The sequence below is a fragment of the Euprymna scolopes genome, chromosome 26 (genome assembly GCF_053919585.1).
Source record: "Euprymna scolopes isolate OS-2025 chromosome 26, ASM5391958v1, whole genome shotgun sequence".
NCBI classification, from domain to species: domain Eukaryota; kingdom Metazoa; phylum Mollusca; class Cephalopoda; order Sepiida; family Sepiolidae; genus Euprymna; species Euprymna scolopes.
The window spans coordinates 30,588,452-30,601,964 of NC_136507.1; the positions used below are offsets into that span (position 1 = coordinate 30,588,452).

The 13,513-nt window shown below is 30.6% G+C and overlaps 1 protein-coding gene across 2 annotated transcripts in view; it reads right to left on the minus strand.

The window, feature by feature from the left end:
- LOC145247960 (uncharacterized) overlaps positions 1–13,513 on the minus strand; it is a 106,804-nt gene that overhangs the window by 58,490 nt on the left and 34,801 nt on the right. Inside the window, exons 3-9 of one of the 2 annotated variants that reach the window (XM_080109607.1) lie at positions 12,513–12,743; positions 10,740–10,915; positions 8,208–8,408; positions 7,669–7,801; positions 5,331–5,559; positions 4,857–5,024; positions 161–498 (exon numbers count right to left, since the gene is read on the minus strand). In XM_080109607.1, coding sequence (XP_079965733.1) covers positions 161–498; positions 4,857–5,024; positions 5,331–5,559; positions 7,669–7,801; positions 8,208–8,408; positions 10,740–10,915; positions 12,513–12,743 — 1,476 coding nt within the window. The remainder of the gene's footprint in view (positions 1–160; positions 499–4,856; positions 5,025–5,330; positions 5,560–7,668; positions 7,802–8,207; positions 8,409–10,739; positions 10,916–12,512; positions 12,744–13,513) is intronic. The other variant, XM_080109608.1, reaches the window with a different exon arrangement.

Below are 13,513 nucleotides of genomic sequence, written 5' to 3' on the forward strand. Positions count from 1 at the left end.
TTTTCATTACTAATGATTACTATATTGTCCAATTTCTACTGTACACTCTTTAACCCTTATCCTTGATTGGCCTCTTGGCCTTGATAATATGGTGATGCCTGTGTAAAAAAAACAAAAAAAACTTCATTTAATTGAGCAAATACATACAAAACTATCTTACCATCTATGATGTGATTTGAAGGTATTTCATACGACTGAATGAGTGGTGTGCAATTTGGGACAGTGATACTCTGAGTGACAGTCACTGGCGAGAATCGTTCCTCTTTTGAGTCATTTAAAAATGGCACACTGCTCTTTGGATACGGCACAGAAGAGACGGTTGTAGTGATAGTTGTAGCAGCATGATCTTGGGAGACAGATGTCATAGTCGACTTTGATGTGGTGATAGTAGTTGTTGTGCCACTACTGTTGGAACATTCTGAGGACAGCGAGCAAGTTGTAATGCTCTCCGCATTGATAGGTTCACTTGTCGTATTTAATTTCACAGTTATGGGGAGGCTGTAATTAAAAAGAAAGAAAAACAATTTTAATAGCTTGTTTTTTTTTTTTTATGTATTTATTTCATTGATTTAGCATTAAACATTGAAAATATCCACTGGACATTATTTTTCAAATTTAATATTTTTTTCTGTAATTTATCAGCCTATAAAAATATTTTTTGAATTTATCAGCCCATAAAAAAATATTTTTTGTAATTTATCAACCATTAAAAATATTTTTTTGTAATTTATTAGTCTATTAAATTTTGTTTTGGTAATTTATCAGCCTATAAAAATATTTTTTGTAATTTATCAGCCTATAAAAATATTTTTTGTAATTTATCAGCCTATAAAAATATTTTTTGTAATTTATCAGCTTATAAAAATATTTTTTGTAATTTATCAGCCTATAAAAATATTTTTTGTAATTTATCAGCCTATGAAAACCCTTTTTCTTAATATATCAGACTACAGAATTGTTTTTAATCAATCAAGCTATAAAACTTTCTATATGAAAAATTTGGCAAACATTTCAGTCTTTCGTTATGAAAAGCAAAATAGCTAAGAATCCTAACAAACAAAAAAAAAACTTTCATTTTGCGTTTCTTCCCGTTTTTTTTTTTTTTTTTTTTGCCTAAGCTTCTAAGTATTTTCATACAATAATAAAACAGATATTTTTTGCTAAATTTTCTATTTCTTTGTCCATTTCATACTTTGCTTTCTATTTTCATAGAATCTATGCTAGAAAAATATGACCCATTGGGTCAGCCATTTAGTTTTAGTTAGATTGTTTGAATAAGGATAAAAATGAATTTGTGAAGACATAAATTCAAAAAAATGAAAATAAATGAAGCTCAAAATTAATCTCCTCCTACTCTCATTATTTCTCTTTCTCTATAGCTAAGGCTTTAAATAATATTATTACTTGTGATGTTCCATTTTGTTTGTAATGGACTATTCCAATATGTTTTTTGTATTTATTTTAATATTACCTTTGATTGTTAAACAGAGAAAGCAAATTGGAAGTGAGAGTGATAGATACCGTATAAAAAAAAATGATAGAAACTTAATGGATCATTTGGCAATTGCAAATTGTGGCTAAACTGAGGGATATTTTAATATGTATTTCATGTAAAAAATATATAATTTTTTTTTTTTTATAGAAACAAAATCGATTAACTATTTTAAGTATAATAGATGAATGATGTGTCTGTGAGGGCACAATTAAAAACAAAAACCTACACCAAGATCAATCAGAATTTTTCTTAAGTAAAAATTTTAGTATGTATTCACTGGCTGTATTTGTAGTTTTAAAAATAATATTGTGGTTTGTTTGCTTGTGCTTAACAACCTATCAACCTTTCTATGGTCATTTAAGGTCATGCAGATTTTGTGGAAATTTTGGTGTGTTATGTGTACCAAGTTTGGGAATTTGGTTTATATTTTGGTGAATAGGTTTATCTCTTTTAGAAAGTCTGTTATCTTGGTTGGCTCTCTTTTATCGAAGAGATCTTTTAAGTTGGACATATGAAAGTATTTATTTTGGTATGAAATAAAGTAAACACCCTCCAGTTTGATGGTCAGTTTCTCCTGAAATGATGTGTATAATGGGGGCTTCAGCACCTTCCAGTAGGTACAAGTATGTTAAACGAGTGTGGCCTATATGTAATTGGTTTAATGAAACTTTTTTTTCTGTTAATACTATGGTGTCTACATTTATGCTGGACACTCAAACAGCAGTGACCTTCATAATCACCATCTTCGGTTTAACATCCGGTTGACGTGCGATTGATTCAACGACTTTTAGAAACTGACTTCCAAATTAACCTATCTCTGGCCAGATCTTTATTTATACTTTTTTCTCCAGCCTATTATTCTTATTATTTCATCTTACTATTTAGAACCAGGGTTTGGAATTTCAAAGGAATGTGTGTAGAGTTTACAGTTTATATATAATCATTACGAACCAAGTAAAACAGTTAAGTAAAAGAGAAAAAAAAAAAAAAAAAATTGGGTTAGTTTAAATCTTAGCCTTGTTAAGATAGAGCCGACAAATCGATTTTTTTTTTTTTTTTTTTTTTTTTTTTTTTTTAAATATGTGGCTTTAAGCAAAAACAACAAAACTGGTGTCGAAAATAGCAATATTACAAAAATTCAATTAGCACAACTGTTATGTTTTTAGTAAAAAAAAGTCTATTACTCTGGTTCAAAACAGTTACATCAGCCATTAAAATGTCGAAAAGGGAGATAAGTATGTCCCTGTATTCACAATTTTCAAGGTGTTTATATTTTAGGGAAAATGCACCCCCCCCCCCCCAATTTTCCATAAAAAAAAAAAATCACTGTTAACTATAAATAATTTTCTACTTTATGAATTTTCATAATTCTTGGATATATTACTATTTTCGACGTGACAATTTAGTAAGTACTGTTGTTTTTGCTTAAAACCATACACACACACACAAAAAAAATCGATCTGTTGACTATCTTAACCAGTACCATATACTTTCTATAAAAAAATAGAGTTCAAATTCCAAATATTTTTAGAAACACTAATGAGTCATAGATAACGGGAAAAGAGGTTTATTTTAACTTTTTTAAATTAAATTATTGTTATAAAGCTTTGGTTAAGATAAATTATTGATTATATAGACACACACACACGCACGCACTAGAAAGTTGGTCATAAAATATACTTAATATTTTGATAGATTTTGTATTTACTATCAGAGCATCAATTCTCTATTGATTATTATATTGTACCTAATAAATAATAGTGATTTAAAAAAAAAAAATGACCTGGGTATCATCAACTAGAATCGAAATCAAAACATATAGCTCTCCAACCTTATTCATTACCTTCTGAGCCATGTCCATATGAATATAAAAAGTTAAAAATAACAAATGTATATTTATGAATGTGTAAAAGAAACTTATGCCTGCCAAGTTCCAATTTTTCTTAATTTTAACAACTCCACAGCTATTTTTACTGACTAAAGACTAAATCGAATTTGTTTCACAAGTCCAAATCCCTTACATATATCAAGTTTCAAGCCCAAAAACCGACAGGAATTTCATAGAGACTGTTCCTCTCATACAGACAGATAGGGTCACTTTTATACATATATAACTTGATGGTTGTAGGTTTGAACTCTGGTTCGGGATAAGTGCTAGTCTAGCGGCACTAAAGAGCTGTGATACAGTGAAACAGTGTCTGTGAGTGTGTATGTATATATATATATATATACTTTTTTTTTTCTGTAAAAGTCTGAGGAAGCTACAGACGGCCAAAAAAACGACCGAGTAGCTGAAACAATAATGTAACTTAACAGAAAGATACGGTAATAAAAAATAAAACGTATATTTGCTCTACAACAGTATTGAGCCCTTTCTTCAGTTTTTATTAATTACCATTTCCACTATATATATATATATATATATATATATATATATATATATATATATATATATACACACACACACACACTTTTTATTTGTTTTTTTTACATAAGTAGTAATATGCTGCTATACAGTCATGAGCATGTTTTGGTCAGCTAGTTATTAATAACTAGAGACCTCTTCAGGTGATACAGCTTATACGAAAGCAAAGTTTGCAATGAAAATATCAGGTCTTCCTTGTCACAGGGAGTCAACATCAGGAAATTACATCAGATGCCATTAAAAATAGGAACAAGGAATAAGATTTGCATTTTTGTATTTACCCAGTTAAACTTCATTGGTTACTTTACCTCTGGAAAATAATAATCGCGAATTATATATATATATATATATATATATATATATATATATATATATATATATATATATATTAGTCATCCACTTACAGTACTGTTTCCCAGTTTATCAGTGCGGCTAGACAAGCAACTACCTCAAGCCAGGATCGAAATCTGATCACCCAAACGAGTCGGAGCTTCTAACCATTGCGCTATTCGGCTGCTGCTATGTGGGCAGTGAATTAACAATGTTTTGACATGATTATATAAAAAAAACATCACTTTTTGGTTTAATGTCCAGTTTACATGATGGCATACATTGGGCAGCTTTAAGAAATTGTCTTCCAAACTAATCTCTGGCCAGGTCTTTTTTCTTCCTTCTATCAAGTCTATTTTTATCACTTCTCATGTTTACCTTCACCTCAACTGTTCTACATCTACTAACCACAGAACTCTCAGCTTTTCTTTTAACACTTTTAACATGGCTAAAAGTTTACTCTTTGGCACACATCTCTCTGTACTGTCCAGATTTCATCTTCCTCTGAGGTCATCAGATCTAAGCTTGTCTTTAACACTTATGTGACACACTTAAAATAACTGCTACAAATAAAAAATCATAAAAGCAATGTAAAACCCGACTTACTGCTTGACAACCAAAGTGTTGAAGGATACTTGCCGCGCTGACTTTGCAATCATCCTTTCCCGCGTCGATTTTGTGACTTGATCCAGTTCTGCCTTTTCCTTCGGCGTAAGCCCAGCCACCGACGATGTTCCAGTTTTACCGCCAAACTTTTTGTTACGAGCACGATACCTAGATTGTTTTGTTTTTTAGCGCCACCCATGAGCAGAATTCAAAAAGAAAAAAAGAAAAACCGAATTTAAGTAAAAAAGTAAAAGGTAACAAAATCACTTAAGAAAAAGTGAAGACGACAAAATCGACAAAACTTTATGTAGAATCATTAATTTGGGTTTTAAGTAAAATTCGGAATTATCAACAATATATAAATTTAAATCCTTCAATAAAAAATACATTTGGAACGCTACCCCCCCCCCCCCCAAAAAAAACAAAAAAACAATCACGATCGGTACAGCTCAAGAAAATCCGTAATGTAGTTACCTCTCCATCTCATCTTGAGTATGTGCAAAGGTGCAGTTGGATCCACGAGGGCAGCTTCCTTTCTGGGTGAGATCGCGACACATATTTGTCTTGTATTTCGTATTATGCAAGTTTGCTGGTTCGTGTTTTTTGTGGCTGTAATGGTGGATGAAATCAACAAGTCCTTCCACAACAGTTTGCACAGCATTCATGACGGCCTCCAAATTATCCCATGTTGGAATTGGAGCATCTGAAAGAGAAATTTACACAAACATTACAAGATTGATATTATGCTTTATGGCAGATCAACCCTCACCCATTTTTTTTTTTATTATTATTTAATGTTTAATGCAACTATTATGGTAAAAAAAAAAAATTGGTTCTTGCCTGGAATTCACCCGATGTTAAAAAACAAAACTAAAGAAAAATTTACATGAACTTACCACTCCTTAGCAAATTTAATCAGTGTTTAATTAAAATCCAATAATGTGTGACAAAATGAAAATATCACATTCCAAAAATCATATAAATTGCTCAAATAGTTTTATTTTTATAAAGAAAATCATTTTTAAATGATTAATGGGAAGTCATAGGCATTACAGCATAAATCTAGTATGTATGCATTATTGAGTTACCTCATTTTCTTGACATTTTTTTTTTCAAAATGATAGGCAAGATAATTGCTCTTAAGATACTCATAAAATTTGATTTTTTTATATATAAAAAAATACTTATGATTTTTGAAATATGATATTTTAGTTTCATCAAAGGCACTGACATCATACAGATTTTTCTTTATCTTTGTTTTTTAATATAGATGGAAAACACATTTTATATTTCAAATTCTTCAAATATTTATTAATATTTGCATAAATTTGTTGTTCATGATTTAATTTTATGTGCATATCTCTGGATGTACAACCACTCCAGGTTAGAGTAAACTTAAAAAATTATAGCAACTATGACATGATTCCAAATTTAACAAAAGCCTCTGAATTGTGACCTTAAAACTCCTTAGCAGATTTAATCAGTGTTTAATTAAAATCTGATAATGTGTGATATATTCAAACAGCTCAACTTAAAATTAAAAAAAAAAAAATAAATAAAATAAAAAAAAAATAATGGATTTAAAACATTCCCATTTTTTCTTTATGTTTCAGGGAAAACTGCACACAAGATGGAGAAACTTTCAACCTTAGTCACGAGAATAAAACCAGAGAGAGAGAAAAAAAGTTGCAAACATTTCACCTGTCGGATAATCTCACAACACAAAATTTATCTATTGGATGGAGAGTTTGCAGTTATAACGATCTCATGCTGGAACTGAGTATATTGATGCCGGCATTTTGTAGATGTCCAGTGTAAATGGAGACTCTCTGATATTATTGTGGCTTTTTTGTTAAAACTGCAAAAGTATTTATCTAAACTAGCACCGTGTGGCAAAGCCTGATCGTAAAATATGCTTGAATATGATATTTAAATTCTTGCAGATTTCGTATATATTATAATAGAGTTAATGTTCTATCGATTTTCATATATTATGGAAAAAATATATTCACATGACTTGGGTACATTATTTTTATCAAAATAAAAACTTATGGAAAAATTATAAGTGTGTGTATATGTATATTGGTTTTAATTATGGCTGAAGTTTATATATATATATATATATATATATAAACTTCAGCCATAATCAAAACCAAAACTTATGAAGATGACTTAAGTGCCATCAGCTATAATCGAAACCGGAACTTATGAAGAATTCTTGGTAAAATTATTTATGATAAGAAATGAAAGTGCATAAGAATGAAACGACCCAGATGTAAGCGTGACACAGAAAATAACACACACTATCGTATTAATATATAGATTACTTAGGACTTTTGTGTTATGGCTGCTGGAATGAGAGCAAGCAGCCTCTGAATCAAATAAGTTCCATTGAAAATTATGTACAAATTTCTGAGTTTTGCTGGGATGCATCTGAAGCAGTTAGGTGGAATGAGAGCATGCTACCCCGGTGGTGGATTAAATAAGGGGGTTCTGTTTTAAATTCTGTACAGATTTGCAAGTTCAATATAAAGATTCCAGAGTTCAACAAGACACCCCTGAAGAAGGTTAGAGATTACATCAGCCAAAACATTGTTCAAATAACACTCAAGATGAGACTAGGAGTCTAAATAATCCGAATTATCACTCCTTACCCCAAAATTTCAGAAATGTAAATAAATTTGCATTTTTATAGAAAATCTTGTCTCTAAACCATTTGTTTTCTGCATAACCCTAGCCGAAAAAGAAAAAAGCGCTTTGGAGACGGGAGAAAAATACAACTATATTAATTAAAAAAGGGTGGGTTACTTACCAGGAGAAGGGTCGATGTTAGCCAAAAGCTCAAAATGTGGCCGCAGTCGAGACAAGTTACCAGGATCTCCAGTTCGTTGAAGTGCAATAACTAATTCATTGACACTTTGTCCAAACGACTGGGGAGTCTGCAGCTGAAAGATTAAAAAACCATGAATAAAAAAATGACGGCTCAAAAGAAGACGAGTTTAGAATATGTTAAAAGTGAAAACGAACAGAATCAAAATCCACGTCCGTTTATTGTATCTACATATCTCTTTAATAGATGAAAGCAATTTGGAAAAGATGCTGAAAATATTTTGTTTTTGGTATTAAAGTAGTGATAGAGTAGTGATATATATATAGGAGTCTTTACTTTTTGAACGATGCTCATACATTAATTTTGATTGCAAAAGCATTTTTTATTTTTTTATGATTCATTTACTTCCACAGATTGCGATAATTTTCCCAGGCAACGTTGGGACATGGGTCTTGCTAGTTAAATCTAAAACTAATCTACTTACAGTAGAAAAATGTTAGAATAAAATACAAGCAATTTACCTTATCAATGATGGACTGCATGTGTGATTTATGGGCCGTGTCTCCGTAAAGCAGAGATGACCACTGGTCAGGAGAAATACGAAGGCCGGCTTCGGTAGCAATTTGAACAATCTGGGCATCATGCTCTCTACGGAGAGTTTCATAAGTACGAAACTCTTCTTTTAATTGCATTAAAGAGGATTCTTCGTCTCGTTTAGTAACCTATTAGCATAAAATAAAAATAGATGCAAAAAAAAAAAAAAAAAAAATGACAAACTTTAATTCAAGCCATTATACATAAAAATTTTATAAAATCAACAGTAGTTTTTCTACAGTGCAATGCAGACTACAATGTATTATGGATTAAGTCACTGCGGAGGTATGTGAAGCTTCCTCCCGGTACACCAAAATGGGCCCCCAACTAGAACAGGCAATCAATTTAATTGAAAAATGGGTGATTTCAATGATTTTCATGACAATGAAAACATGGCAATGTGAAACATTCATTGACCATTATTTAATCTCAAGAATGTTGGGTCTCCTTGCTAGTATATATATATATATATATATATATATATATATATATATATATATAATTGAAATTTTTAAATACTTTCAGATTACAGATTGTATAATACTACAAAATCAAAGCCTATATAAATATTAGTAAGACAATCCCAATCAGATAAAAAAATATGCAAGATAGTGCAACTTCTAGAATTTCTTCAAATATATATATACATATTTTACAAATATGGCATATTGATGAAAGTATTAAAAATATATATCAGCAAAAGTATATACAAAAAAAAAAATTTTTTTAAGCTTGTATCATATTTTAGATAAGGTTCGATAATTTAAATTATTCAGACTACTGTTCTCATCTTGAATGTTATTTTCACAAGGGTTCGGTCAATGTAACTTCCGATCTTGTTCAGATGTCCATGTAGAAAATTTTGAATAGAATTCTTTATTTAATCCATCAATTGTTCGATCAGCTATATGCAGGTAAAAGTCCAAGGTAATTCATAATTGTATTCATAATACAACTGGTGCTGAGAATTAAACCATGGAGTTGGCAAGCAAGCGAAACGGTCACTGAAGCTCACTCAGTAGAATCAGAGGAGCACAACTTCCCCTCCAACTAGAATTCAACTCATAATTCTTGATAATACATTAGCGGTAATATTCTACAATTCCCAACTCTGGAGCATACATTATCAGACCATCAGTGGTCAATGGATTTTTAGGTTCGTAATTCTCTTTCCTTCATCTATTTTTCATCTCACCCTGTTACCAGGAATGGGAAGTTCCTCTTCTGCTTTTGGGCCAGTCTCCGAAATCTTAAATGGGTTTTCTTAATTTGCATTAAACAATCTTTTTTTATCAAAACCTCAATCACAGGAAAGGGTCTTTTGGCAAACAATTCAATCATTAATTAATGCTGTGGGTGTGTGTGTGTGTGGGTGGGTGGGTGATCCATCTCTCAGTCCTGACAAGCAATTCACCACATGACATATTTGAAGAAATTTTGTCAGTGGCATCTATTTCAAATATTTGTCAAGATCTTAGTATTCTGGATATGGTAATAAATAAAAAAAAAAAAAAGAAAGAGTAAATAAAAGAAAAAGAGAAAAAAAAGAGAAAAGAGAAAAAAGAAAAGGAGAAAAAATAGAAAAAGAGAAAAAAGAAAATGAGAAAAAATAGAAAAAGAGAAAAAATAGAAAAAGAGAAAAAATAGAAAAAGAGAAAAATAGAAAAAGAGAAAAATAGAAAAAGAGAAAAATAGAAAAGGAGAAAAAATAGAAAAAGAGAAAAAGCTAGAAAAAGAGAAAAAGCTAGAAAAAGAGAAAAAGCTAGAAAAAGAGAAAAAGCTAGAAAAAGAGAAAAAGCTAGAAAAAGAGAAAAAGCTAGAAAAAGAGAAAAAGCTAGAAAAAGAAAAACTAGAAAAAGAGAAAAAATAGAAGAGAAAAATAGAAAAAATAGAAAAAGATAAAAAAGAGGAAAAAGAGAAAAAAGAGGAAAAAGAGAAAAAAGAGGAAAGAGAAAAAAGAGAAAAAATAGAAAAAGAGAAAAAATAGAAAAAGAGAAAAAATAGAAAAAGAGAAAAAATAGAAAAAGAGAAAAAATAGAAAAAGAGAAAAATAGAGAAGAGAAAAATAGAGAAGAGAAAAAAGTAAAAAAAAGAAAAAGAGTAAAAAAAAAGAGAAAAAATAGAAAAAGAGGAAAATAGAAAAAGAGGAAAAATAGAAAAAGAGGAAAAATAGAAAAAGAGGAAAAATAGAAAAAATAGAAAGAGAAAAAAGTAAAAAAAGAAAAAGAGTAAAAAAAAAGAGAAAAAATAAAAAAAATAGAAAAAGAGAAAAAAGAGAAAAAGAAAAAATAGAAAAAGAGAAAAAAATAGAAAAAGAGATGAAAAAAAAGTAAAAAAAGAAAAAGAAAAGTAAAAAAAAAAGAAAACTACTAAAAAATCAGAAAACCCTACCCCCTTGGCTCTAATCAACAAACATCACAGAAATTAACTCCATTCATAAAAGTATTTTTTCAACTCACCTTAAAACAGGATGCTCTATACAGTAATTGTACCACATGACCAATAGCTGTCTTAGAAGCTTGCGGGTACTGAGGTTCCAGCCGTTGGACAACAAATAAAACCAAAACCTTACGAGACAGGGCGGATCCATCCTCTAAAGCAAGAAGAATTAATTTAAGCACTTCTTCTTGCATGGCTGAATAAGAAAAAACAAAGAAAATTGCTGCTTAGAATATTTAATACAAAAGATTTTTTTTTATGAAAAAATAAATTAATTCTTACTTTGATTAACTTTATTACTAAAATTCTACTTGATAATTTTCGTAATTTTTTAAACGTAAGTAGATCAAATAGTTTTCTTGTCACTTTATTTTAAACTGCATTATTTAATTTGTGTGTTCATCTAAAGAAGCACCCCAAATTTTCATATAAATTATCTGGGCCGAACTGATTGTTACCAAAATCAAAGTGAGATTCAGTGGTATAATGTTGAAAAGCCTCCAGAAAGAGGTAAGTCCCGTGCTTGTCCAAAATCGCCCCACATAAACAAAAACAAAAATGAAGAAAAACATATGTGATATACATATACATGTAACAGAAAATCATGTAACATTGATCAAGTAGTTTTATCTTTAAAGAAAATCAAATTTTTATGGCTAAACTGCGAGCGGCCATCTTGTAATACTATCTTGAAAACAGACTGAAGAAATAAGGGAGATAACTTAAAAAAAAAAAAAAAAAAAAAAAAAATCAAACTAGCAGAATTTTAGAAACCCAATTCTAAATATAGAAAGAAGGGGATAGGGGCATTGGAAAAATACTCAAATTCATTTATAAATAGTTTTCTTTATAAAAATAAAACTATGTGATTAATTCATGTGATTTTTTGGTATATGATGCTTTCTTTGCATCATGGGTGCATACAGATTTTTCTTTATTTTTGTTTCTCCATAGGAGGAGGGAGAGGTGATCTGGGCAAGTGTCAAAAGTTCCCCAGCTCAGTTTGGAGAAAGGGAATCAAGTACAAATCAATTTTTTTGTGGTAGTTATGAGCGTTGGTAGACAAGAAGTGCAATAGAATTACTGGGCAGTTTGAGAGAGGATAACTAATTTGTGTGCAAAACGTGCACGCTGATAGACGAGAACTCAGATATGGAGAAAGTATATTTAGAGGTATTTAGTTCTCTCCTACTGCAAGAACTGTGACACCAGAGTCAGAAAATGGGATTGAGAAGTTAGTGCCCCCAAGGAGGGGCACTCTGACCTGCAAAAAGTGCCTATGCAGCCCCGTCAGCATTTCCCAGTAAGGGTGGCTCAGACGATTAGTATAAAACTAACCCCTTTTCAAAGAGAAAAAGCAAAGCCTTGGAGAGTGGACCTCCTAGAACTGCACAGAAACAGCATTATACAGCAATTAACAGATCAGGTCATTACAGGAATGGTCTAATCTCTGTTGATTTTGAGGTCTGAGGATAATTGAATGACAGACAAAAATCATATTCCTCTGCATTTATGGGATCATCTCCTGTGACATTTATGGGATCATCTCCTGTGACATTTATGGGATCATCTCCTGTGCATACACACCCACACACATTTTCAACGTTTTTGTCAAGCAAACTAGAGAGGAGGGAAATCGGCTAAAAATTTCCAAACATTTCCAATAAACTATTTTTTAAAACTAAAATACCTTTCTTTTTCTTTCATTTATCCATTTTTTATTTATAATTTTCAGAATCATATTTTGTAAAGAAAGTCTGAAGAAAAAAAAAAGATAAAAACTAAATGCTTACCTGGTCCGAGAAACTGACAGCCCCTTGCCCTCACAGCTGCCCATAGGTTTGCGGACAACTGCTGTGGGTTCTGGTGCTGCAGAATCAGTTCTGTAACAGTCCTCTCACTAAGGGAACGAGCAGCACGCATAGCACGAGCTCGTCCCTCTTCTTCAATTAGCTGACAGTTAACCAAGGCTACCAGCTTTCTCTGCATGGGTCTGCTCAAGATTGCATTAGTGGTACCAGCACCTAAACAGAAATAAAGGAAAAGCAAACATTTTTTTAAAAATAAAATGGACAATTATACACTGTTAAATAAAATGGACAATTATATACTGTTAAATAAAATGGACAATTATATACTCTTAAATAAAATGGGCAATTATATACTGCTAAATAAAATGGGCAATTATATACTGCTAAATAAAATGGGCAATTATATACTGCTAAATAAAATGGGCAATTATATACTGCTAAATAAAATGGGCAATTATATACTGCTAAATAAAATGGGCAATTATATACTGCTAAATAAAATGGGCAATTATATACTGCTAAATAAAATGGGCAATTATATACTGCTAAATAAAATGGGCAATTATATACTGCTAAATAAAATGGGCAATTATATACTGCTAAAATGGGCAATTATATACTGCTAAATAAAATGGGCAATTATATACTGCTAAATAAAATGGGCAATTATATACTGCTAAATAAAATGGACAATTATATACTGCTAAATAAAATGGACAATTATATACTGCTAAATAAAATGGACAATTATATACTGTTAAATAAAATGGGCAATTATATACTGCTAAATAAAATGGGCAATTATATGCTGTTAAATAAAATGGAAACTTATATTTTTTAAATAGACAAGTCACCAGAACTTTTTTGTAGTTTTAGCTAATTGTTGCTTTTTTTTTTGTCTCCACTATAATGGTTATGCTTTCAGTTAAGCTTGTTTTCTTTTGTATAGTTGCTTGATCAATCGTCACCAAACTTGGCCAAAA